The sequence below is a fragment of the Erpetoichthys calabaricus genome, chromosome 3 (assembly GCF_900747795.2).
Source record: "Erpetoichthys calabaricus chromosome 3, fErpCal1.3, whole genome shotgun sequence".
NCBI lineage: Eukaryota > Metazoa > Chordata > Cladistia > Polypteriformes > Polypteridae > Erpetoichthys > Erpetoichthys calabaricus.
In genome coordinates, this window is record NC_041396.2 from 293593269 (window position 1) to 293620083 (window position 26815).

The 26815-nt window shown below is 44.4% G+C and overlaps 1 protein-coding gene across 2 annotated transcripts in view; it reads left to right on the forward strand.

The window, feature by feature from the left end:
- The window catches only part of asic1b (acid-sensing (proton-gated) ion channel 1b), a 572780-nt gene that overhangs the window by 382226 nt on the left and 163739 nt on the right, over nt 1-26815 (forward strand). The window contains exon 1 of one of the 2 annotated variants that reach the window (XM_028798539.2): nt 16809-18323. The exons of the other annotated variant lie outside the window; for it this stretch is intronic. Within the exon in view, the coding sequence (XP_028654372.2) occupies nt 17718-18323 (606 nt within the window). The 5' untranslated portion in view covers nt 16809-17717. Of the gene's footprint in view, nt 1-16808; nt 18324-26815 lie in introns of those variants that run through there. 2 annotated transcript variants of the gene reach the window in all.

Sequence of the window (26815 nt, forward strand, 5' to 3'; positions counted from 1 at the left end):
GGTCGCCTACCAGACATTAGAGATGTCTGTACACATGCTAGGAACCTTTTCAAAGCCCAAAGAGTCTAACTTCATAGGCACATATACCTTAGAATGAAATGCTTATCTGTCAAGTTCCACTTCAGCACCGTTACTTCTAAGAGCTCATCAGGCAACTCGTCTAAAGCAGCATATTCGGATAACGCGCTGTTTTCGGATAGCAGCCACAAAACGTCCTGGCCGTTCGCGACAAGCCATTTATGCATACAGACGACCGGCGCGTTTTTTTCCACCAGCAATTTTCTTAGTCATGCAATGTCTCCCCGTATAACGGACAAGAATGGACCGGTCATTTTCATTCTCACCGACAGCACTTTACTTATACTGTTATTGTTTTTTAAACTTTATTCAACGGACGTTTTGTACATGAAACCCCACACCCCTCCACCCCAATCCCTTCCTCACGAATTTAAAAGTGAAACGCTCTGGAACTGACATCAAGGGAGGTAACTTCGCGGCTCATCAGCGTGAGGTCCTCCATGACAGACTCCGATCAATTCTTTCGCTTGCATCTCTTATCGATTGCAGCTCTGATGTGAGCCTTTTGCTTCAGTTTGTCAACCACCGACGCTCTCGGAATGCCAAGCTTCGGTCAAGGCGGCGTACGGCTGACTCGGTGTTGATGGACGGGTCAGTGACATCCCGATTAAGGTTGACGCCCGTTAGTGAACGGCTATAAATACATAAATAAATAAATAAATAAATAAATAAATAAATAAATAAAGATAACCCCGACAGAACAGGAGAAACAAAATTCCGCTTTAATCAAAGCCCATGTTTTACAGTATCTGCGTGAGTTAGCGTTGCTGCTTTGTGGGTCCACTGTCCTGTTATTATTTGGGTCGGGATGGTGGGTGAGCGGGCTGTTTGGGGGAGTTGGAGTTTAGTTCTCCGACATTCTCAAAGGTTACAATATTTGGCAGATCAAACTCCCGTTGTGTTGTCTTAAAAATGCTGGTTCTTTAATGGCACTTTATAGTTCTTTACTGGGCTGTATGCTTCTTCATGATGGCTACATTGCTCGACAAAGCACCATTTCATTCTCGGAAGTTCTTTGTGCTTTGAGAAACTCCGTAATATGTAGAAAAAAAACCTGAAATGTTTAATGTGTAGCAGGCTACCTAGCAGATCGAGAAAACCTGAACTTAGCCTCTGTCATTGTATGCAGCAAGAGTCCTTTCAAATCAGGACCCCTGTGGTGTTTCACAAATCTGTCATCATCTGTTCATATTTTTTTTAATGTCTGAAGCCTGTTCGTATCTGAATAATTACCGGTAAATGATCAAAAAATAGGGATTAGAAAATGGAATAGCTGCGGTAGAAGAAGAAGAATAAGAAGATGATGATGATGATGATGATGAAGAAGCAGGATCTTTCTGGAACATTCTCTTTAGGGATCCAAAAATAATTCCCCTATGGCATCACTCTGAACAACCACTGGAGAACTTTCATTTTTAAGAGTGTGTGCGTGAGTGGGCCACGCAATGGGCTGGTGCTGTAACCAGAGTTGTTTCTCAAGCTGACGAATTAATTTGCACGTTGCAATGAATTGAGCCGTGCGCTGTGACTCTTCTCAATGATATCCAACTACAGGGGGATAACACTGCTCTCGGTGCCGGGTAAGGTCCTTGAAAGGGTCGTCCTCAGTAGGATCCGTGATCACTTGCTCACCTACCAGCGACCGGAACAGTCTGGTTTTGTGCCTAAGAAGTCTACCATCGACCGCATCCTGGCACTGAGGGTTCTCATGGAGCGCAAACGCGAATATCGGCAGAGTTTCTTTGCACCCTTTGTCGGTTTTCGCAAAGCGTTCAACTCAGTTGATCGAGTTGCCCTGTGGGACGTCCTGAGGATACGCAGGATGCCCTCGAGGTTGCTGGATATCATGGCCGGCCTGTACACTGGTACTGTGAGTGCTGTACAGAGTGGAGGCAGAACCTCTGAACCTTCTGGGGTTCGTCAGGGGTCTGTTTTTGCTCCTACTCTGTTCAATGTTTGTATGGACTGGGTGTTGGGCAAGGTCATGGGGTCCAGTGGCTGTGGGGCATCTGTTGGTAAAGAGAGAGTCATGGATCTTGACTTTGCTGACAATGCTTTGATCTTTGCAGAGTCAATGGAGGCTCTGATCAGTCTGGGGGTCTGGGCTGGCGAGTGTCCTGATAAAAACCTACAGCCAGGCCTTTAATGAGCTCTTGGGCACGGCCATCAGCAGTGTGTCTGTCTGCAGAGAGAGTGTTGACCTTGTTGAGAGGTTTACCTGGGCAGTGACATTCAGGTCTCTGGTGACTCTTCCTTTGAAGTCAGTAGACGGATTGAGACAGCATGGGGGGTCATGAGGTCGCTGGAAAGGGATGTGTAGCACCAGTGCAGGATTTACATATAAGCTACACAAGCTATAACTTAGGGCCCCCGCCTTCTTGGGGGCCCCCAAAACAAATTGTCCGAGTGAGCAATTGTCATATATACTTAAATATACTACAGCATTATTTGTCCCAATCAGGCCCGGCCTTAGGCATAGGTGAAGTAGGCGACCGCCTAGGGCCCCGGATCGACTCCTTGGTCTAATTTTCACGCATTTCACAGAGCTTCCAGGGGGGCTCTGCCCCTCCCAGGGGGCCCCTGGACCCCCCTTTCGCCTAGGGCCCCATAATACCTAAGACCGGGCCTGTGTAGCACTCCTGATATCTATGCAAAAGGACGAAGGTCCAAGTCTTTAGAGTCCTGGTGCTTCCTGTCTTGCTATTTGGTTGCGAGACATGGATGCTATCCAGTGACCTGAGACGAAGACTGGACTCCTTTGGTACTGTGTCTCTCCGGAAAATCCTTGGGTACCGCTGGTTTGACTTTGTGTGGCTCATGGAGTACCGAATGAGGCACATTACCTGCATTGTGAGGGAGCGTCAGTTATGGCACTACGGCCATGTGGCGCGTCCCCAACCCCGAGGGTGATCCAGCTAGTAAGATCCTCATTATTGGGGACCCATGTGGCTGGACCAGACCAAGGGGTCGCCCACGTAACACCTGGCTGCGGCAGATAGAGGGTCATTTCCGGAGGGTGGGGTTGGACCGCGTGTCTGCCTGGGGGGTTGTAAACCGTACCAGTGCATGCTCCCCAACTTGACTTGACTTGTTGCAATGAATACAGGGACAGAGGAGACTGACACACACATAGACCACAGTAGCTATTTGGTTCCAAGCGTTTGAGAAGTGCTTCTGTCTGTTTCAATATTTTCTGTCATTTTGACTATTGCTATCACTCTATCATACTGTATAATGTATTGGGTTGGTTTAGAAAGGTGTCACTCAGCGAGCCGTTCATTTGTCCCCACCCACTTGTAAGACGTATATGGTGCAGATGGACTTATGGGTGAGAAATTGTCTTGTGATTGTTCCGTTTAAGTTCCACTACTCTTGGGAGAGCCCATACCCCTCCACCCAATCCCCTGTGCAGGACGAGGGAATGGGGCAAAGACGTAGTTCAGTGGGGCAGGGTCGGAGCACAAGGGGTTGTAGACAGACAAGGGCGGTGTTAGGCTTTCGGATTCGTCCACGCCCCTCTGAACTGTGTTCCCCGCCCCATCCCGAAACACGCCTTCTCGCTCTGTGGCGCTGCTTTAAATTAGACAGGTCCGCTAAGAGATAGATTATAAATTAATGTCCGATGCACACGGTGCTCAGGTATTGTTGCATTTGGAATAAAATATAACCTGTGACAAATGTGAACGGTTTAATATTTATTGATTGAGTTGCAAAAGTGTGACTTTAAAGACTATTTGATGAGGGGGGCTGTAAAGCTCTGTGTACCGGGCCCCGAATTAGAAAAGGAGTTAAGCTTGGATGAGTAACACAACGTTCAAATGGACGGAGCGGCTGGTATAGCGCTAGAAATTATGGGTTGACTCTTCCTTATTGCAAATTTTAATACTGAATGCTTAACCAAAATTCAACAATTGACTAAGGGGTACTTGTGTACTAACGGTACGGACGGCTAGTACCCTTTCCTATTATCATGACGAAAATCGGATTGTCGTTTTTTACATTAGGCACCCAAAGGGAAGATTAACATTAGTGACCTATAGGCAACTATGCTCCACCCCCACCAACTGTACGGTTAGTATCTGTGGTTGGAGTAGGTCAGTCTAATAATGTAAACTCCAAAAATTAAGCAACCGGGTCGCCTCCCCCACGGAGCCCAACACTAGAATGGGTAGGAACTGCCGTCCGTTTAGTACACAAGTACCGACGAATAGCACCCGAGTGAACAAAATTACCTCAAGATGAAATCGTGCAGTGCATTTTTTTTCCACTGTGGTTGATTTAAAAAATGGTGGGTGAGTTGACACAATGAAGAAGTCTGGACACCCTTTGGTGGGCGCCTGACACTCATAGATTTACACACCGTGAAAGGCTTCGTGAGCTTTTGAAGCTGACAGAATCTACAAGTTCAGAAAGTTTTCAGATAATAATAGACTCGGTTACAGCATTTTTTTTTATAATGCAATGATTCGTTTAGGCCTCTAGATGGAGGCAATGAACTGCGTTAATAATTAGCCGTGCATATAAGAATGAAACAAAATAATTAAAATAACCCCTGAAATGATGCCAACTGTAGGAAATTAGCTCATGAAATAATGTCGCTGGCTCAGAATCAAATCTTACCGTTCACAAAAGTGGGCAAACTTGAAGATTATAGACATCCATCCTCTGTGGCCATTCATAAATACAGTAAATGAATTAGTGGACCACCACCGAGGCCAGTTTAAAAAGAAAAATGCAACAAGAGGTTCCTCTCACACTACAGACCTCTACTGCCAAGGTGGAATAGCAGTCTTTATAGTGAGAGTCATACATAACACATGAGGCCACCTCAACATTTATGTATTTATAGTCTGTTTTCTAGTTTTATAAATTTATTCATAAGTGGCACAGTGACAAATACTGATGCCTTGCAGATCCAGCACCCCAGGTTCACATCTCAAGTCTGGATGTTATCAGTGTGAAGTTTCTTCTGAAAACCCCAGTGTTGGTATGTTTGTGACTGGCATTCTATATGGGTCTGTTCCCTGCCTTGTGCCCAGTGCAGCCAGGATAGGCTCCAGCTCCTTGCAACCCTGCATCCACTTAAGTGCATCTGAGAGTGTAAAGCCCCCTAATTTTCCTTCAGTGTTTTACATATTGTACCATGAATAGGTGTCCTGCCCAGAAATTCATTGACTTTTTAAATTCTTTTAGACCTCATCCACTTCTATGACACTGCTCTCCTAGACTTGCATTCCATGGTGAGATGAGCTTGAATTCATGGGATGATGAAGCCCATTAAATATCTGATTCTACAGACACTGAAATCCTGAGATATCTAAAAAATAAAATAACAGCAGGCAAAACACCCCCTTGGAGATATTGTGAAACCATTTAAAAGAGGCCATTGTTCATCTTTGCTGTTTAGGTTCATTCGTTTTGTAAACCCACTTATAAAAAAGGAGGGTCACAAGGAAGCTGGAGCCAATCCTAGCAAGCACCAGAACACTTGCATCAGGGGCCAATTTAGCACCACCAAAACACCTAATACATTCATACATATGCACATATACACACACACACATATATATACACATAAATATATATATATGCTGACGTCTGAGGTTCAATCCCCGAGAGGGGGTACAGTGAGTGTGTGCGCCTGATGAGCCCAGAATTAGGGCGAAACACGTGTCGCATACTCTTTGCATTATTTGACAGTAAACTATGCATACATACTGTACATATACATATATAACAACATGTAAATAATAAAAAAGACTTTATGACCAACACCTTCCGAACCCCACCATTACTACTACATCCCTGACCCCCTTACAACCTCTCCCTCCATCTCCACTCTTCACCAGCTACATATCACCTTTGATTCCAGTATGTCTAATCATTTTCCTCTGATGATGACACTTTGCAGGTTGTCCACAGCTTAGGAATAAAAAACTGTTTAAAGAAGCAGGTCAGGTCAGGTCAGGTTGGGGAGCATGCACTAGTACAGCACGTTGCCTCACCCACCGCAAGACGATAAAAGCTCGGTATCCTGGATGGCAACCTTCCAGGCAGACACGTGGCCTAGTCCCTCCCTCTGGAAATGACCCTCTGTCTGGTCCAGCCACTCAGGTCCTCAGCAATGAGGATCAAGTGAGACAGATTACCCTTGAGTAATGACGTTGTGCCTTAACTGACGCTCTCTCATTTTCTTCCTTTGCAAGTCTCTAGCTACAAACATTGTGTATATATATATATGTATATATATGCGCATCACTTTTTCCACATTTTGTTATGTTAGCCTTATTCCAAAATGGATTAAATTCATTTTTTTCTTCAAAATTCTACACACAACACCCCATAATGACAACGTGAAAAAAGTTTACTTGAGATTTTTGCAAATTTATTAAAAATAAAAAAAATTGAGAAATCCCATGTACATAAGTATTCACAGCCTTTGCCATGAAGCTCAAAATTGAGCTCTGGTGCCTCCTGTTTCCCCTGATCATCCTTGAGATGTTTCTGCAGCTTCATTGGAGTCCACCTGTGGTAAATTCAGTTGACTGGACATGATTTGGAAAGGCACACACCTGTCTATATAAGGTCCCACAGTTGACAGTTCATGTCAGAGCACAAACCAAGCATGAAGTCAAAGGAATTGTCTGTAGACCTCCGAGACAGGATTGTCTCGAGGCACAAATCTGGGGAAGGTTACAGAAAAATGTGTGCTGCTTTGAAGGTCCCAATGAGCACAGTGGCCTCCATCATCCGTAAGTGGAAGAAGTTCGAAACCACCAGGACTCATCCTAGAGCTGACCGGCCATTTAAACTGAGCGATCGGGGGAGAAGGGCCTTTGTCAGGGAGGTGACCAAGAACCCGATGGTCACTCTGTCAGAGCTCCAGAGGTCCTCTGTGGAGAGAGGAGAACCTTCCAGAAGGACAACCATCTCTGCAGTAAATCACCAATCAGGCCTGTATGGTAGAGTGGCCAGACGGAAGGCACTCCTTAGTGAAAGTCACATGGCAGCCCGCCTGGAGTTTGCCAAAAGGCACCTGAAGGACTCTCAGACCATGAGAAAGAAAATTCTCTGGTCTGATGAGACAAAGATTGAACTCTTTGGTGTGAATGCCAGGCATCATGTTTGGAGGAAACCAGGCGCCGCTCATCACCAGGCCAATACCATCCCTACAGTGAAGCATGGTGGTGGCAGCATCATGCTGTAGGGATGTTTTTCAGCGGCAGGGACTGGGAGACTAGTCAGGATAAAGGGAAAGATGACTGCAGCAATGTACAGAGACATCCTGGATGAAAACCTGCTCCAGAGCGCTCTTGACCTCAGACTGGGGCGACGGTTCATCATTCAGCAGGACAACGACCCTAAGCACACAGCCAAGATATCAAAGGAGTGGCTTCAGGACAACTCTGTGAATGTCCTTGAGTGGCCCAGCCAGAGCCCAGACTTGAATCCGATTGAACATCACTGGAGAGATCTTAAAATGGCTGTGCACTGACGCTTCCCATCCAACCTGATGGAGCTTGAGAGGTGCTGCAAAGAGGAATGGGCGAAACTGGCCAAGGATAGGTGTGCCAAGCTTGTGGCATCATATTCAATTTGACTTGAGGCTGGAATTGCTGCCAAAGGTGCATCGACAAAGTATTGAGCAAAGGCTGTGAATACTTATGGACATGGGATTTCTCAGTTTTTTTATTTTTAATAAATTTGCAAAAACCTTCCAGCAACACCCGGAGTGCTTCCAGGTGCTCACGCGGCACTTCCTGCCACACCAGGAAGTGCTGCCGGAAGAACATCAGCAAGCACCTGGAGCACATCCAGGTGGAAATAAAAGGGGCCACCTCACTCCAATCAGGGAGCTAGAGTCGGGAGTGGGAACAGGACGAAACTCCCGTGAGGAGAGGAAAGGCGGCCCACTGACATTGGAAAAGAGGCCTGTGGAGGGTGACTGGTGCGGGAGCACTGTGTGTTGGGTGGACTTTATTCAAAATAAATGTGTGTTTTATAAAGTGTTGGTGTCTGTCTGATGGTGTTTGGACCCGTGCTTACAATGGCATTGTGGAAAGCCAGCCCCCGGACACAGATAGACAGACATCAGAATGTCTGTTATTTTCTGTAAGCACCACAATGCCTTATTACCATTTCTTTCTTTCTTTAACTTCTACCCAACCTCCTCCTCCACTCCGGGTGCCTCAGGGATTTCTTCTGGCAGCACTTCCTGGTGTGGTGGAAGGGCTGCCATTCCAGGGTTCCATAACCATCTGGGCGCCCCCTGGCAGTGGCTACGTCCTCCCATAGGGATGAACTTCCCAGCTCTGTTCTAGGGGCCCCCAAGCAGACCAGGATGGCTGCCCTCTCATGGCCCAGGGAAGGTATCGTCCCTCTCGTGGACCGTCCAGGCATCCTGGCACAATACGTATGTACAAACCTGTATTACATGTGGTAAGAATATACTGGATAGCTCTACAACATGATGTATCACATATACGATGGGTGTAGGCACACACAGCCAGTTTAGCGTTACTTCCATGGCATGCCTTTGCACTGCAGGAAGAAATCTGAGCACCCTGGAGGAAGCCTGTGCAGACACAGGGAGAACATGCAGACTTGATGCATGGACCACCTGGGTCTTGAACCCTGGTTTCATTTTTGCAAGGCAGCAGTGCTACCACAGTGCCACCGTGGGCAGAAGATGAAAGCTTCATTTTTATTTTCTCTAGCGTATTTCATTTCATTTGTTTCTGTTTAGCAGCAAATTTATTCATAAAAGGTTTCCCTGTGCTCCTCCCTACTGCAGCCCTTATTGAATATTTAAGGGGTGCCTGTCCCCCAACCTTATTGGGCTCGGAGTCCTTTCCTCACCGTTGTTCCGTCGTTGCGGCCGCTCTTCTTGGTCCGCCACTGCGAACATTCAGGTGAGTGACCCATCCCCGCTCTCACTCCTCATATTTGGCATTCGTTGTGGACTTCAGACCAGACCAGGCCACGCTGTCGTCCCCTCTGACTCATTAAAAGGCCCACACCATCCCAGCTCAGTAAATCGCGCGGCGCCGGCGTCCTTCGACACCTCTGTGTGTGCTCATTAAAAGTGACAGATTGTCCCGTGTTGCCTTCTCATTCCTACGGGTGGCGCCGACGCAGGTTTCGTTCTGAGCCAGTCAGAGGTTGCAGCCCCCCCACCCCACCCCCAATCATTTTGATATCCACCTTGTCGAAGTGCTGATGCTTCGCAGGCCGGGGTGTGTGCGCTGCTTGGACGTTCTGTTAGGACCCTCCAGCTGAGGCCACGAGTTTTTAATCATTTCCAAGTATTGTTTATTTGCTGCGGTACCTCATTTGTTTAAATTTGCAAAGCCCCTCATGCATTACAGGCTGATCGGCAATTTAATTGAATAATTAAGTGATTTACGATCGGGGGCGTCCGGAGCAGCGAGCGGAACGTGCGGCTCCTCTATTGATGGCACCGTGCTGACCCCTGTAATGTGCCGCAGCTCCGTGTTTAGTCACTGTGGCGCGAGGGGGTGGGGTTAACCAGCCCATCAATGATTATTCTGGATTATTCTGTATAGCGCCTTTCATATTGCAGTTCAATTATAAGATTACTACATGAATACCTTAGTACTCTAAGATTACCACTGCTACTACAATACAAGGAAAGCCAGAGAAAAAAAGAAACCGGCGATGTGCCAAAGGCAAGGGCGTCGTTCTGACGGGCTACTCTTCAGACGGCGAGGACAGCCAAAAAAAAAAAAAAAAATCGTGCAACGTGGAAGTCGAGTGGATTGTCACTTTACTTTTTAACCCTAAACTGAGTGCAGTTCCATGATTTGCCACTAGATGTCGCTATGTAACATCTTTCATCGTTTGTGTCCGTGGTAGTTTATTTAAGAGCCAAGTCCTTCATAATATTCTGTACAGAATGTGGGCTCCTCTTTGTCTTGCGTGGTTTTATCCAAACGCTTCTTCTCATTCTACACACCTGGAGAAAAACAAACCCATCTTGACCAAGGCGGTTCAAAAGACCGGTCAATTCGACTACTCAAACTGTGTGCAGTTTTTTTGGGGATTTCTTTGTAGAAATGTCTTTAGCTTCATTTTTGGGTAACAGTGCTCAAGTGGAGGACTCCGACGTTCAAAATTCAACCAAATAAATATCAAGGGTTTCAAGGCTGACCAGGAAAAAAGAAATTACAGTTGATAGCAGAAGAACAAATGTGATTTCTGACCAATTGTGTGTACACACCCACACAGACAGACAGACAGACAGATAGATAGATAGATAGATAGATAGATAGATAGATAGATAGATAGATAGATAGATAGATAGATAGATAGATACTTTATTAATCCCAATGGGAAATTCACATTCTTCAGCAGCAGCATACTGATACAATAAATAATATTAAATTAAAGAATGATAATAATGCAGGTGAAAAACAGACAATAACTTTGTATAATGTTAAATGTTAACGTTTACCCCCCTGGGTGGAATTAAAGAGTCGCATAGTTTGGGGGAGGAACGATCTCCTCAGTCTGTCAGTGGAGCAGGACGGTGACAGCAGTCTGTCGCTGAAGCTGCTCCTCTGTCTGGAGATGATACTGTTTAGTGGATGCAGTGGATTCTCCATATAGTCTCACACACACTCAGTGGACCCACCAAGCTAATGGCCACTGAAGTACATGCATACACACTCCATCCTGAAGGCTGCGATCCAAGCAGTGTTCCTCATTATGCCAGCAGGCATTTAATGTAAATTCATGTCACTCATTGTTTGTTGACTTTTAGGAGTTTGTTTTTCCTAGCTTTGCGTTGTTCTTCTAGTTATGTTCCTTGTGTCATGTATGGTGAGACTGAGGAGGTGGGGCCACATAATGAAACATCCCTGTTTGAGGAGAAGCTGAAGTTCTCACATCATGTGGTATCGGCGGTCTTTGGCTTGTGATTTCTGATTGTGATTCTTCCTTTAGTGTGCATTTGCTGCTTTTGAGCCCTGCTTGGATAGTAAGCCACTGTCGTTTGTTTGCTGGTAACTGATAAATGCTCTTACATTTGCCTGTTAAGCAAAACCGTTTTTGCTCCCTTTCATCTATCCTTGCATTTTTTGGGATGCCCTTTTTAAAAATATTTGAATCATTGCTTATTAAACATTACCTTTTCACAGTCCCCCTCCTACATATTGTAGACATGTTTGAATTTTATTAGCTTTTCAGAGACTTGGCTGCATTGTTAGGCCTGTGCAGACTTCTAAGTCAGCCTTTTGAGTTTGGGGTTAGGCTGCCTGGGGTGACAGCTGTTCAGTGGGGACAGAACCATGAAGAAGGCAAGAGGACTATCTGTCTATCATATAGTGCCTTTCACATCTATCATTCTACGTAAGATATAGTATCTTTCCTATCTATTAAATATTGTCTTTCATATCTGTCTATCTTGTATATAGTGCTTTTCATGTCTATTATATAGTGTCTTTCATATTTATCTATGGTCTTGTGCCATTCCTATCTATCTATCTATCTATCTATCTATCTATCTATCTATCTATCTATCTATCTATCTATCTATCTATCTATCTATCTATCTATCTATCTATCTATCTTGTATATTGTTGTGCCTTTCATGTCCATCTATCTATTATATAGTGCTTTTCATATCTCTCTATTTAGCTAGCTATATATTATATAGTGCCTTTCATATGTATCTTCTATATATTGCCATTCCTATCTATCTATCTATCTATCTATCTATCTATCTATCTATCTATCTATCTATCTATCTATCTATCTATCTAGTATATAGTGCCTTTCATATCTCTCTGTCTATCATATATTGCCTTTCATTTCTATCTATTAAATATTGTCTTTCATATTTATCTGTGGTCTTGTACCATTCCTATCTATCTATCTAGTATATAGTGCCTTTCATATCTCTCTGTCTGTCATATATTGCCTTTCATTTCTATCTATTAAATATTGTCTTTCATATTTATCTGTGGTCTTGTGCCATTCCTATCTATCTATCTATCTATCTATCTATCTATCTATCTATCTATCTATCTATCTATCTATCTATCTAGTATATTGTTGTGCCTTTCATGTCCATCTATCTATTATATAGTGCTTTTCATATCTCTCTATTTAGCTAGCTATATAGTGCCTTTCATATGTATCTTCTATATAGTGCTTTTCATATCTACTGTATCTATGATACAGTGCCATTCCTATCTATCTATCTATCTATCTATGAACGGATTTTCTGTCCTCTTGGCAGTTTGTATTCAATGTTAACACTTGTAAGGTGCCATTTGTTGGGATGTGTTTTGTAATGCATGTTGTAATTCATTTCATTATATTTTTTATTCCAACAGATGGTGCATCTCAATCACCAGCACTACTGTTGAGACTAACAAAAACTGTCAAATTGAACAACATACAAACTGACATTTATATATAATAAATTATAACCTAATAAAGAAAAAATTAAGTAGAACAACATATGGGAAATTAAAAAGAATGATAGAAGGAGCACTAATCGAAATCCATGTCTGTTAGACATGATGGTTTTCTTCCCTTTATTAATGCAGCAGAACAAGAGCAGTGATGAGTGGTGTAAATAAATAGCAAATTCCATTAACAGCAATTTAGAGGGCCTGCTGGCCTTCTAGGAGCTGAGGCTGAGACCCCCGCAGTCAGTCTGTCACCTGCTTGCCTCTGTGTGACACTCGGTGGGCTCTAGTGACACTACTACTTCTTCCTCTTTCGGCCTTTTATTTTTATTTCTTATCCTATTTTTCTATTCAGCATTTCCTTTATTAGGCTATAGTGTTTTGTTGTATGCAACTTCAATTCCACTGAACATGCCTTGCATTGTATGACAAACGCCTTGTAAAAGCCGTGTTGAGGGTGACACCCTGGAGTGCGTGTGACATGAGTGACGTCACAGGGGCTTCTGAATCCCACTTAAACGCAACACCAATAGTTCACGCTTATTATCACGCACAGAGCTGGCTCGTTTTCGGACGTCCTTTTTCTGTCGTACTCGGGACTGACCACTAGGCGGAGCTCCTGCCACATTATAGGCGGACACTGAATTTTGAATCCCTGCAGGATTTTCTACGCTTACGTCCAGTCCCTGGTTGATTCCTGCCTTCCAATTCATGCTGCTGGGTTTGTACCCTGCCACCTTCATTTGGATTAATCAGATTAGTTAACGAGTGGTTGGATGGGCCTTGTACAGGTGGGTTCGGTGGTGTCAGTCTACTGCTGTTGTAGATTATGCGGAAGGGCACCATTCTCCCATCTTACATAAATGGTGGCACATTGGGTGGGAAAATGCTAATGACAGCAACCCCCCCAGCTTCATTCCATCCCCCCACCCCGTCATGATTGCTACCATGTGCTCAGAAATACAGATGAGCGTCACATTCTTTGTGAGACCCTGGCTTCTGTGGGTACCGACCTCCATATTTTTCCCATGTATTTCTACTTTGGTATGTCTACTTATCTTATTCGTATTAGTAGGACACACCTTTTGCCTCCAGATCACTCAGAAGTTCTCCTTCATTAACCTACCAGGGGCCGACACAGTCCCTCAGAGTAATGCTGAGGTGTTCCTGCTCATTTTTGAGCCACAAACCTCACAAAGGTGCTTTATTGGATTGAGATGGAGGAATGAGGCCATGTGGAGGCTGCCGGAGTAAACTGAACTCACTTCCATGTTAGTGCAATGAGTAAGAAGGAGATTACGTGTAACATTTGGAATGGGGGGACTGTGGCCTTGAGGAGACGTTCAGCAGCAACTCCTAAAAACGCTGGGACATTCAATGAGGGGGTCCAGAAACCTTCAGTCATCATTACAGCACCACCACTAAATGGTAGAACAAGGCATGATGGATCCACAGATTTATGCCATTTATTCCAAGGATGACCTTCTGAGGGGCACTGCAGAAATTGAGATTCACTAGACCATGTAGACTTTGGTGGTCCAGTTTGGTTAACCACCTGCCTTACTAAAGGGAACTGAACCCAACATGGGCATCTACTGATGTTGCCCATCCACTTCATTTGTGCTTAGCGATGCCCGTCTGCTGCCCACAATTATAAAGAGCTGTGATTTGAGTATTTGTGGCCATTCTGTTAGCCGTGCCATCCTCCTGTGCCATCTCTCTCTTGCCACATGTTTTTTTTATCTATTGCCCCATGCCCTCTAAACTCCGCCATCCTTAGGGTCACTGCTGACCCACCAATCACACACTCAACTGTGCCCACATGCCACAGAATCAGCTTCCACTACGTGATTGGCTGTTTGGTGGAGCTGGCTGTTGGCATTAACAAGCAGGAGGACCTCACAAAGTGGACACCGAGTGGATAGAAGGAGACACTTGGCCATGTTAGAACTTCTAGAATCCCATCCTGGACAGGACACCAGAGCCTATCCTTAAATTGTTAGGTTCAAGGCAAGGCAAGGCCAGACCCCACTTTGAAAGAGGTGTCAATCCTGCACATGGCGCACTCACTCGCTCAACCAACCCCAAACTCGCCTACTCCACTTAGTAGTCACCTTTGAATCTAATCAGGAACTGGAGAATACCCTAGTGGTACTGGATAAAGGAGAGAGGACCACACCCTGGATGGGACTCCAAAAACTAGGCATGCAGTTTTAGATGCAAGGCAGGAGTCCATACTGGATGAGTCACCAGTACTTCACAATCCCCACTTAATTTAATTTCATCTTTTAGCCTAACAGGACCCACAGCCTCTAATTATAGTGAAGGTGCATGGCAGGACCCCACTGTGGATGAGGTGCCAGTCCTTCACGGGGCACTTTTGCTAATCCTCACACACCTACCCCATTTAGAGTCTCCTGTTAATTTCATTAAGTGCTGGAGCCTCTCCCTGCATCATTAGATGTAAAGCAGGACCCCACCCTGGACAGGATGCCAGAGTCTCTCATTATACTATTAGATGTAAGGCAAGATGAGATGGGATGCCCATCCTGGATGGGACACCAGAGCCTATCCTAGTAGTATTAGGAGCAAGACAAAGCAAAGCAGGACCCTAGCCTGAATGGGACACCCGATCGTATCATTAAAGTATTAGGAGCAAGACAAGACAAGACAAGACCCCCACACTGGATGTGGTGTCAGTCCACCAAATGGTTCACTCACTTACCTCCATACATCTACTCCACTTAGAGTCAACTTTTAATCTAAACAGGAGCCTGAGCCCACCCTAGTAGTTTCAGATGCAAGGCAGGACCTCACCCTGGACAGGGCACCAGAACCTATTCTTGTAGTACTAAGTATAAGGGAAGGAGACACTCTGGACATGAGGACAGTACATCACATGCCACATTCTCCCAATTTCCCTGAATTCATAGTTATCCTTTAATTTAACCAGGAGCCTGAGCCCATCCTAGTATTTTTAGATGCAGGGTAGGATTTTACCCTGGATGTGATGCCAGCCTCTCACATGACACATTTACCCAATCTCCTCAATTTAGGCTCATCTTTTAATCTAACTAGGAGCCTGAGCCCATCCTAGTAGTTTAGATGCAGGGTAGGATTTTATCCTGGACGTGATGCCAGCCTCTCACATGACACATTTACCCAATCTCCTCAATTTAGGCTCATCTTTTAATCTAACTAGGAGCCTGAGCCCATCCTAGTAGTTTAGATGCAAGGCAGCTGGACAGGACACCACGTCCTCACCCTTAACATGATGCCAGTTCCTTACAGGGCACATACAGTATACACAGTGCCCCTCAATTTTGGGTCATCTTTTACTCTAACCAGGACCATGAGTCCACCCTAGTAGTTTTAGATGTAAGGCAGGACCTCACCCAGGACATGATGCCAGTCTCTCACAGGGCACTTTTACCCAGTTCCCTTCAATTAAATCTAACCAGGAGCCTGAGCCCATCCTAGTAGTTTTAGATGCAAGGCAGCTGGACAGGACACCAGGACTTATTCTTGTAGTATTAAGTACAAGGAAAGAGGACACTCTGGACATGAGGACAGCCCTTCACATGTCACATCCACCCAAAACCCCTGAATTCAAGGTGACCCTTTAATCCAACCAGGAGCCTGTGACCACCCTAGTAGTTTTAGATGTAAGGCAGGACCTCACCCTGGACATGATGCCAGTTTCTTACATGGCGCATATACACAGTGCCCCTCAATTTAGGGTAATCTTTTACTCTAACCAGGAGCCTGTGCCCACCCTAGTAGTTTTAGATGTAAGGCAGGACCTCACCCAGGACATGATGCCAGCCTCTCACAGCTCACCTTTACCCAGTCCCCCTCAATTTAGGGTTAATGTTTGATCTAACCAGGAGCTTGAGCCCACCCTAGTAGGATTAGACGTAAGGCAGGACCTCACCCTGGACATGATGCCAGTTTCTTACATGGCGCATATACCCAGTGCCCCTCAATTTAGGGTAATCTTTTACTCTAACCAGGAGCCTGTGCCCACCCTAGTAGTTTTAGATGTAAGGCAGGACCTCACCCAGGACATGATGCCAGCCTCTCACAGCTCACCTTTACCCAGTCCCCCTCAATTTAGGGTTAATGTTTGATCTAACCAGGAGCCTGAGTCCATCCTAGTAGGTTTAGACATAAGGCAGAATGTCACCCTGGACATGATGCCAGTCTCTCACATGGCGCATATACCCAGTGCCCCTCAATTTAGTGTCATCTTTTACTCTAACCAGGAGCCTGAGCCCACCCTAGTAGTTTTAGATGTAAGGCAGGACCTCACCCTTAACATGATGCCAGTCTCTCACAGGGCACACTCACCTGCTCAGCTTAGAGTGACCAGTAAAGCTGACCTTCTCTTTTTTAGGAAGACAGTATTTGTACCCCGGACTTTGTGGCAGTGAAGCAGCTGTCGTTCCATCATGCCATCCTCCTTGATGTTCTTTATTTTAACGTACTGACAGCAACTGGTTGGCACCTTGGACCTGCCTCAAAAAAAAAAAATGGGAGGATGTTAATTAGAAAGACCCACATGCACATAAGCAGGCTGAATCAATAGGAAGGGAAAACAGAGGGACGGAGACAGGGATGAGATGAAGAGCGAGAGGATGACCAAACCAGAAGGCAGGAGGGGGGTGAAAGAGAAATGTGGATGAAGGGATCGAAGAAATGGAATGGACAGATAAAGAGAGAAGGAGGAGGAGAAGGTGAAGTGAGGAGCGGAGAGAGAGAGAGAGAGAGAGAGGGGGGCGAGTGAATAATGAGGGTATTGAAAGGAGAGGGCGACAGAAGTTGAATGAGGAAATTGAAAGGAGAGAGCGAGCGAGAGAGGAGCTGAATGAGGAAAGTGAAAAGAGTGAGCGAGGCGAGGAGCAGGCGGAGGGCCGGAGATGATTGGCGCTGCGTGCAGGAAGATCAGTGCGGAGGCGCAGCCCCCTCTCCCCCTCTCTCTCTCGCTCGCTCGCTCTCTCTCTCGACGCAGGCCGCTTGTTAAACTGTTGAATGAAAGCGGGAGCCGCAGTCGGGTGGCGTGTCAAGTCTCTGGCAGCTGGGAGTGAGGACTGAATGCCGCGCTCGCTGGTCGCCGATGCCTTCTTGTGAGCTTAGCAGGGTGTTGGGGGCCGGCCAGGGTTTCATTCTTCAGCCTCGTGGGAAGCTCCTTGTGACCCCGGCATGTGCTCTCCCCATGTGCCATCCAGACCCCGGCGCAGCTCGTTGGTGGACGCCGGCTGGCTCTTCCTGAAGCACACCACCTTTCATGGCTTGAGGCACATCTTCCTCTTTGGCTCGTACCCCCGCCGGCTGGTCTGGCTCTTGGCCTTCCTAACAGCCCTGGCCCTGCTGTTCACTTGGTCCTCCAACAGGGTGCGCTATTTCCTGTCCTCTCCAGTCCACACTAAAGTCCACGTAGTCTACGCCAAGCGGTTGGTCTTCCCAGCGGTCACCATCTGCAACAAAAACTTGCTGCTGCCCAGCCGGATGGACAAACCGGACCTGTTTCTCATTGGTCGCTGGCTGGGATTACTGGGGAAGAACCTGCAGGTCCCGACTGGGGTCCAGGAGGCCCTGGCACCAGGGCAGGGTCAACCTCAGGGTCAAGGTCAGCAAGGATGGGTGGGCTTGTCGCGCCTCTTGGGATTTAAGCACTTCTTGCCCCCCGCGCGCGACATGCAGCCCTCTATGCTACAGCTCCTGGACAGGCTTGGACACCAGCTGGAGGAGATGCTGCTCTATTGCCGCTTCCAAGGAGAAATCTGCGGGCCACGAAACTTCAGCACGGTGAGTAGTGAGCCAAACCCCGCTGGCATCCGCGAGATGGTTGGGTGGTGGTTGTACCGGGTGCCACATCCTCTTACAATGGCTGGGACTGCCAGAAGTGGAGCTGCGCCCCGAAGCCGTGCAGCAGGCCTGCGGTAGCGAAGTAAAGCAAGCTGGCGTCTCGGGACTTCGCAGAGGCTAAGTGGGGGCACTTCAGTTTTTGGGAGTCTGATTGATCAGATTGGGGTCGGCAGCTGGTCAACAAGGTGTTAATTTAATTCACTGAGAACTCTGTGGCCCCCTGATAACGCAGGTCACAGGGCGGCGGTGGGCACAGAGACAGAGAGAGAACTACATATGAGCGCTACAGGTAGCTGAAAGACGAGACGTACTGAGAACGAGCAGGAGGCGCCTCTGGTTACCATGACAACCTCAAAGGATGAGAACAGCCACACATAAACACACACACACACACACGTGTCTGGCCGTGACTTGTGTAAACTCAGAATGCACACACTCGTGCACAGTCACTCCAACTCACCCTGCCTGAAGTGCAATTACTGTAGATGCACACTCATGCATTGGGGCGCAAGTGCACACTTAGCTTCATCAATTCAGACTAATGGAGGCAGGCACTTAGCTACCAGAACATACACTCACAAACACCACAGTTGCCGAGGTGCGGGAACAACCATATGAACTCTTGATTTTCACACCTGTAGAGCACAACACTCTTTGGAGACTACACTCGGGCACTTCTTGGAGGAGCGCTGTGCTTATGATCAATCTAGACTCACGAACACACACAATCAGGCATCGGAACCAACACTGAGAGACACACAAACACACACACACACTTAAAGTGATGAAGGTTTTGCAAGTGGAGCATATGAATTCTCAGTTGTGGAGACCTGCACTCGGTCAAGAGAGGCGCACACTTACTGACTCGAATGTGTGCTCACGCAGATGTAAACACAATTGTATTAATTTAGATTTAGGGTGGCATAAGCTCAGTGGTTGTAAACAACACTGACGGACACTTCATATACTGGTTTGAAAAGTATAAATACTAATGCAATATATTATAGTATATCCACCTCTTAGGTCTTTGTCTAATAGATAGATAGATAGATAGATAGATAGATAGATAGATAGATAGATAGATAGATAGATAGATAGATTTGAAAGGCACTATATGATAGATAGATTTGAAAGGCACTATATAATAGATAGATAGATAGATAGATAGATAGATAGATAGATAGATAGATAGATAGATAGATAGATAGATAGATAGATAGCTTACAGTGCCCTCTATAATGTGTGGGACAGAGACACGTTTCTCTTTGATCTCTCCCTCTGCTCCACAGTTTAAAATTATCAATCAAACCATTCAGACATTGTGATTAAAGTGCATACTGCAGACTTTTATTTAAGAGGATTTACACACATTTCGGTCACACATCACTTTTTCTACATGGTTCCACCATAATGTTTATGACAATTGGTGTCCCAGGTGTTTGAGGGTTTCATGGCTTCATCAGACACCTCAACCTGCTCCCATTATTCAACATGAAGACAAGAGCTGTGCCAATGAAAGTCAAAGAAGCCATCATGAGGCTGAAAACCAAGAATAACACCATTGGAGACATCAATAAAACCTGAGGATGAGTGAACTGTCTGGAATATCATGAAGAAGAAAGAACACACTGGTGGGTTCAGTAATTGCCAAGGGACTGATATGCCAAGGAAGACCTCCACTGCTGATGATAGAAGAATCCTCACTATGGTCAAGAAAAAGCCCCCAACGTCTGTGCAACAGTTCAGAGACAGTCTTCAGGGGGCTGATGTGTGTGTGTCAGAGATGACTATCAGCAGACTTCATGAGCAGAAACACAGAGGAAGACACACTGCAAGATGAACACCACAAACACAGGACGGCAGATTACAGTTTGAGAAAAAGGATTTAAAGAGCCTGCAGAATTCTGGGAAAAGGTCTTGTGGGCCAACGAGACAAAAATGAACCTGATCAGAGTGATGAGTGTGGAGACCAAGAGGAGCTGCCCGAGATCCAAAGCAGACCACCTCATCTGTTAAACATGGTGCTGAGTATTATGGCTTGGGCATGTATAGCCACCACAGGTCCAGGCACACTTCTCTTCGTTGATGATGGGACTGCTGACAGCAGTGGCATAAAGAATTTTGACCGGTATAGAAATATCTGATCTGCTCAAGTTCAGTAAAGGCCTCCAAACTCAGTGGATGACACTTCATACTCTAACAAGATAAGAAGACCAAACACACTGCTGAGGACACACAGGAGTTTATCAAAGCTAGAAAATGAAGAGAAAACTTAAGGGGACAAGCCCTTCAAAACAAGCAGGGGCTGAAGGTGGCTGCATTAGATGCCTGGCAGAGCAACACCAGAGAAGACCCTCAGCACCTGGTGACGTCTCTGAATTGCAGACTTCAAAAGCAGTCACTGCATGTGAGGGACATGTGACAAAGAACTAAATATGACAGCGGCTTTAATAGACCTGCCATTGCTGTGCCCAAACGTTATGGTGCCCTGAAATGAGGGAAGCGTGTAGAAAATGAGTTGTGTGATTGCAAATCCCCATCAATGAAAGTCTGCAATGTGCACTTTAATCACAACGTCTGAATGGTTTGATTTGTGATTTTTAAACTGTGGAGCAGAGGGGCAAATCAAAGAGAAATGTGTCATTGTCCCAAACATTGTGGAGGACGCTGCATGTACGGTATATAACAACGCCATCTCATTGAGTCCAAATCCAACTATGTTTTATTTTTTTTTATTTTCCATATTCACCATTGCTGTCCTCTAGGTGTAAACACAAGTTGCAAATGAATGTCTAGCATGGAGGACATTTCCTCTTCCTCCTGTTTCCACCAAGAGTAGGCAAATAGCTACATCCTAGGTGTTTCCGGTCATTTGAGTGTGGGCAGAAGTTTGAAGATCGCAATGTAGTCATGAGGAGGTAGCCTTAGAGTTTCTCCTTGCAAACAAATTCACAAAACAAATGTGGTTTCCCAAACAGCAAAATTCATCCTGTTGAAGTAGGATGTATAATCCTGCCTTGAAGTGTTTCCCTGTGCTAATTTCGCATGCATCGGCGTGTCATTTAACACTTAAATAGTCAAGTCACATTTAGACATGTCGTTGAGTCCTGAGAAGGGTGTTGTTCTGGTATTATGATGCCCACTTTGACAATTATGATGGATCCTAAAGATGCATCAGAGACAGAAACAATACTCCTGAGGTTCCACCACAGTACTAGGGACAGGCGCATCCTCATCCACAGACATCACTATAGGCAGAGTGGTGGCTCGGAGGCTAGGGATCAGCACTGGCAATCGGAAGGTTGCCAGTTCGAATCCCATAAATGCCAATAGGGACTCTGCTCTGTTGGGCCCTAGAGCAAGGCCCTTAACCTGCAATTGCTGAGCACTTTGAGTAGTGAGAAAAGCGCTATATAAATGTTATTATTATTATCATGAAACACAACCGAGTGGTTGCTAGGTAACGGCTATGGCCATTTAGGCCCTGCACTCCACCATGGTGAGGTGAACATAAAGTACAAAATGGAATTGAAGTGGCTGACGTGCTGAGGATCACCTGCGATACTCACCTGTGGAAAAACACAGAAGTGTAAAGATGGCCTGAGGTGTTGTGATGATCTTTTGGTTTATGCAGCTTCACATCCGCCATCTGGGGAGAAATTACACACATAAAATTTAACTTGCAGAGTACTTCTAATTGCAAGCCAAAAAATTAAGAAACAAATTGTGTTTTCTCAACCAGAAAAACTCATACCTTTGACATATCTGGGAGTGCAGCTGGATGATAAATTAGACTGGACTGCCAATACTGAGGCACTGTGCAAGAAAGGACAGAGCCAGCTATACTTCCTTAGAAGGCTGCCGTCCTTCAACATCTACAATAAGATGCTGCAGATGTTCTATCAGACAGTTGTGGCGAGTGCCCTCTTCTACGCAGTGGTGTGCTGGGGAGGCAGCATTAAGAGGAAAGACGCCTCACGCCTGGACAAACTGGTGAGGAAGGCAGGCTCTATTGTTGGCATGGAGCTGGACAGTTTGACATCTGTGGCAGAGCGAAGGGCGCTCAGCAGGCTCCTATCAATTATGGAGAATCCACTGCATCCACTAAACAGTGTCATCTCCAGACAGAAGAGCAGCTTCAGCGACAGACTGCTGTCACTGTCCTGCTCCACTGACAGACTGAGGAGATCGTTATTGTCTGTTTTTCACCTGCATTATTATCTTTCTTTAATTTAATATTATTTATTGTATCAGTATGCTGCTGCTGGAGAATGTGAATTTCCCATTGGGATTAATGAAGTATCTATCTATCTATCTATCTATCTATCTATCTATCTATCTATCTCTATAAGAATAAAGGAGTTTAGTTTCTATCTAGATGTGTTTTTTGGGGGGAGGGGTAATTCTGCACACATTGACATAGAATTTTTCATGGATTTTATGGATTCCTGAATTCTTCTTCTTCTGGCTGCTCCCATTAGTGGTTACCACAGCGAATCGTCTTCTTCCATATCTTTCTGTCCTCTGCATCTTGCTCTGTCACACTCATCAACTGTATGTCCTCTCTCACCACATCCATAAACCTTCTCTTAGGCCTTCCTGTTTTCCTCTTCCCTGGCAGCTGTATCCTTAACATCCTCCTCCCAATAAACTCAGCATCTCTCCTCTGTCCAAACCAAAGCAATCTCGCCTCTCTGACTTTGTCTCCAACCTGAGCTGACCCCTCTAATGTCCTCATTTCTAATCCTGTCCATCCTTGTCACACCCAGTGCAAATCTTAGCATCTTTAACTCTGCCACCTCCAGCTCTGTCTCCTGCTTCCTGGTCAGTGCCACCGTCTCCGACCCATACTGTATAACAAAGCTATGGATTCCTGAACTCAATTTGCATATATTTTTATTACATTTTTTTGCTATTTTTGTATAAGTGTATAAATGTGTGCATCTTCCCATGATGAATCTCATGGGCATTGACATTTTGTGCCTTATTGTCTAAGGGTCTCTACACAGTTCCTGTTAGTGATATCTGGGGCTACTTTTCACATGATGTCACAGCTGAAGGGTATAAAGGTTAGAACAGCAGATTTCTGGACTGTCCGAGTTTGCAGATTTTATATGAAAATTCAAGAATTGTGTGGGTTACGAATTCTTCAGGTACAACTATGTCCTGTTTTCTACTTGGAGTTTAGGATTTCTTTTTGGCTTTGGTGTTGAGGTTCTCCTTTAACTTTAGATTTATCCCTAGGACCCTGTGCTCTGACTGTGTGGTGTGCCTCCCTTTACCTGTGGCACAGTATTAGTATTACAATCCTCCTGTATTTGTTAAACTTTTCTTTACATTAGTACAATTTTTTTCTGCATATTTTCCATTCAATTTGAGATTTGTGCTTATGTGGAATCTAATTAGAACATTAAATAAATGTCTGACTAGAACAAGCCATTCAAACAATAACAAAGCTCACCAATCCCATCCACCTAATTCCTCCTAAATAGTTGAGGTTTGAAGGTCTTTTGATTCCTATTATCCACCACATTACTTTTTAACGTATTCCATTCTAGGTCATTGTGGGAAGAAAACCTTCCTAAAGTTTGTGTAAAATTTACTCCTAAGAAGTTTTCAACTGTGCCCCATGTTCATGTTAAAGTAACCGTCTTGATCCACTGAACTAATTCCTTTCGTAATTTTTTAAAACTTCAATCATGTCTCCTTCTTGATCTCCGTTTGCTTAAAGTTTCCGAATTATGTGAAGAGTTTTAATTGTTGAAGTTGATTGAATGCTATTACAAATATATTTTGTATCATTTCTAACTACATCATTGGTTCTCAAGGGCGCCGCCATTTGAGAGTCGTCAGTTGTAGTGTTGCTTTGGTGATTTACTGCAGATGAGTGGAGTGTGACACGATGACAGGCTGATGCTAATGTCTCATTTTTATCCAAGATGGCTTATACTGTAAACTCCTTCAAATACTAAATGTGCATTTCTTGTCTTTCGGTTTCATATTTTGACTTTTGAGTCTGCATTTAGTTTTGGGCCTTGGTGAACATTCGTTCTGATATCCTGCCTATTGATCTTAACATTTATGTCATATGTCCTGGTCTGATCTCATCAAAATAATTAGAGAGCAAAAACTCCTTGTTTTACTCCCTCTAAAAACTTTAAAAATGGCAAAAAAGCAATTGTAATGAGCTTTACATTTCCCATTTCCAAAATTAAATGTGAAACACGTCAGTTTTACAAAATTTTGTGCAAAACAATCTGGCTTGTACACTGAATTTCTTGATGAGTTGACCACCAGCAAACTAAAAGAGACTCCTCCCTGCACTCACCCTAAATTTGATTCAGTATTAAACACTCATGTGTCACATTATTTTTGGGTGAGTACTGTGCATAATTTCATTGATTACGTGTGCTGTATTTAAATGTTGAATATGTATTGATGGGTATTTGATGGGTATTTGTTAATGTGTGCCATTCAAAGGAAAAATATCAGCAAGTTGACATTAAATTTATTGGTAAACAGGTTATCATTAAACAAAACTTGGTAAAACGGGGTCTCAAATCCAAAACGGTCAAGTACCCCTGATAATGTGGTACTTCTGCCTATGGTATTACCGAATGCAACAACAGTTTGCTTGTAGTGTCTCGCCAGGCTCCTTATTAATTCCAGGTCAGCAGAGGTGAGAGGGGATGTCCTCAGTAGAGTCCACACATGAAGTAGTCTTGAGAGAGATGGCCCTGTATGAGCAAGGCTGTGCTTTAGTGGCTGAAAACCCAGACTGCCTAGTGGTGACACTTGTGTCAATCTTCATTGGTACTCAGGATTACGTCCGTCTTTGTCATTTCTGTTAATTTTGAAGTGTTTTAGGTTATTATGTCAATTTGTTTCAATACAGTATTACTTGCTAGTTATGCTTTGTGCCCTTAAGTTATATTCCTTGCATTTTATTCGAGGAACCACCTAAGAGGCGGGGCTACTATGATGTCACTGCTGCTGGGTCCGCCCCCGGCCTTTATATTCAGGCAGAGCAGAGAGCGTCATTGATTGTCATGTTCTGCATTTCTGTTGTGGATTGTTGTTTGGATTGTTTTAGTATTGAATTTTTGCAATTCTGATTGTTGGATTACAATTTGAACTTGTTGGTTTTAGGTTGGCAATTCCCTTATGCCTTATTTTCGCCTTTTTTTTGTGTTTTTTATTTTTTGGATTATCTAATGTAGTCAGAAGTTAAGCAAAATGACGCCTTTTATTGGCTAACTAAAAAGATTACAATATGCAAGCTGTCGAGGCAACTCAGGCCCCTTCTTCAGGCAAGATGTCACGTGTATCATAACCTTTTTAGTTAGCCAATAAAAGGTGTTATTTTGCTTGACTTCTCACTACATTTATGATGGCTAACACGGTACAACACCCTGGATTATCTAATTAAAATCCTTAGTTATAAAGATTCTTTGGTTTGATATATACAAGCAACCAGAGGTTTACATTCTTCCTCTCCCTCAAATCACATTTTTGTGCATTGTGAACATTAAAAGTATTTTTTGAACTTTAAAAACTGTATGTTGGGCCTGTAAAGGCCAAAGCCTGTGTGTTTAGTTTGTGCTTAAGCTGCCTGTGCCATTAAGGGAAGCCAGTGACGGTCCAGTGCCCTTATTTACTAAGCATCTTACAATTACCACTATGAATTTCACTAAAAGTCTGACTAGGATGTGAGTTTGCCCTACTCCAGAGTAGGACACAAGACGTAGCACTGAAGCACCTTACACCCACTCCAAATGAGAAGCACCACTTTATATTTGATAATGAAGGACGTCACAATTTTTGGGCAGCCAGAGTCACAAAACAGCACTCAAGAAGACGTATGATAGTATCAGAAAATGACATGATTTCTAAATTAACACTAAAGTTTCAACACAAAGATAATAGTAAGAAGAATAAGAATAATATCCAAAGTCATTGGAGGAGGAGGAGAAGAAGAAGGAAAACATAATAGGGTAGGATACTTTGCAAAGCTGTATATAATTATTGCTGCTTCACAACAATGAGAATAACACTGTATCAAACACAGAGATGGAAAGACCAACTTCACACGTATGAATTAAGAACGATAACGAACACATTTATTTTATTTATTTTTTCTTTCTAAAGCATTTTATTGATTTTATTAAAACCAAATAACATTCCATACAAGCAAGTCAAGTTTAAGAAGACTAGGTTCGAAACAAATCAACCCCTACTCATGACAAAGAGAGCTAGGCCAACACAGTAAAACACAAACACATTTATTTAATAATGAATGATCTACAGGGGCACTTTCAGAAGAATTCCCTTCCGGCTGTTATGGCCATGGAAAATTCCCTAAAAAGTAATAGTAAATTCCAGTTAAAGTAACAGTTTCCGAAGTCGCGTTGACTGTTCCAGTGTTCCCAGTC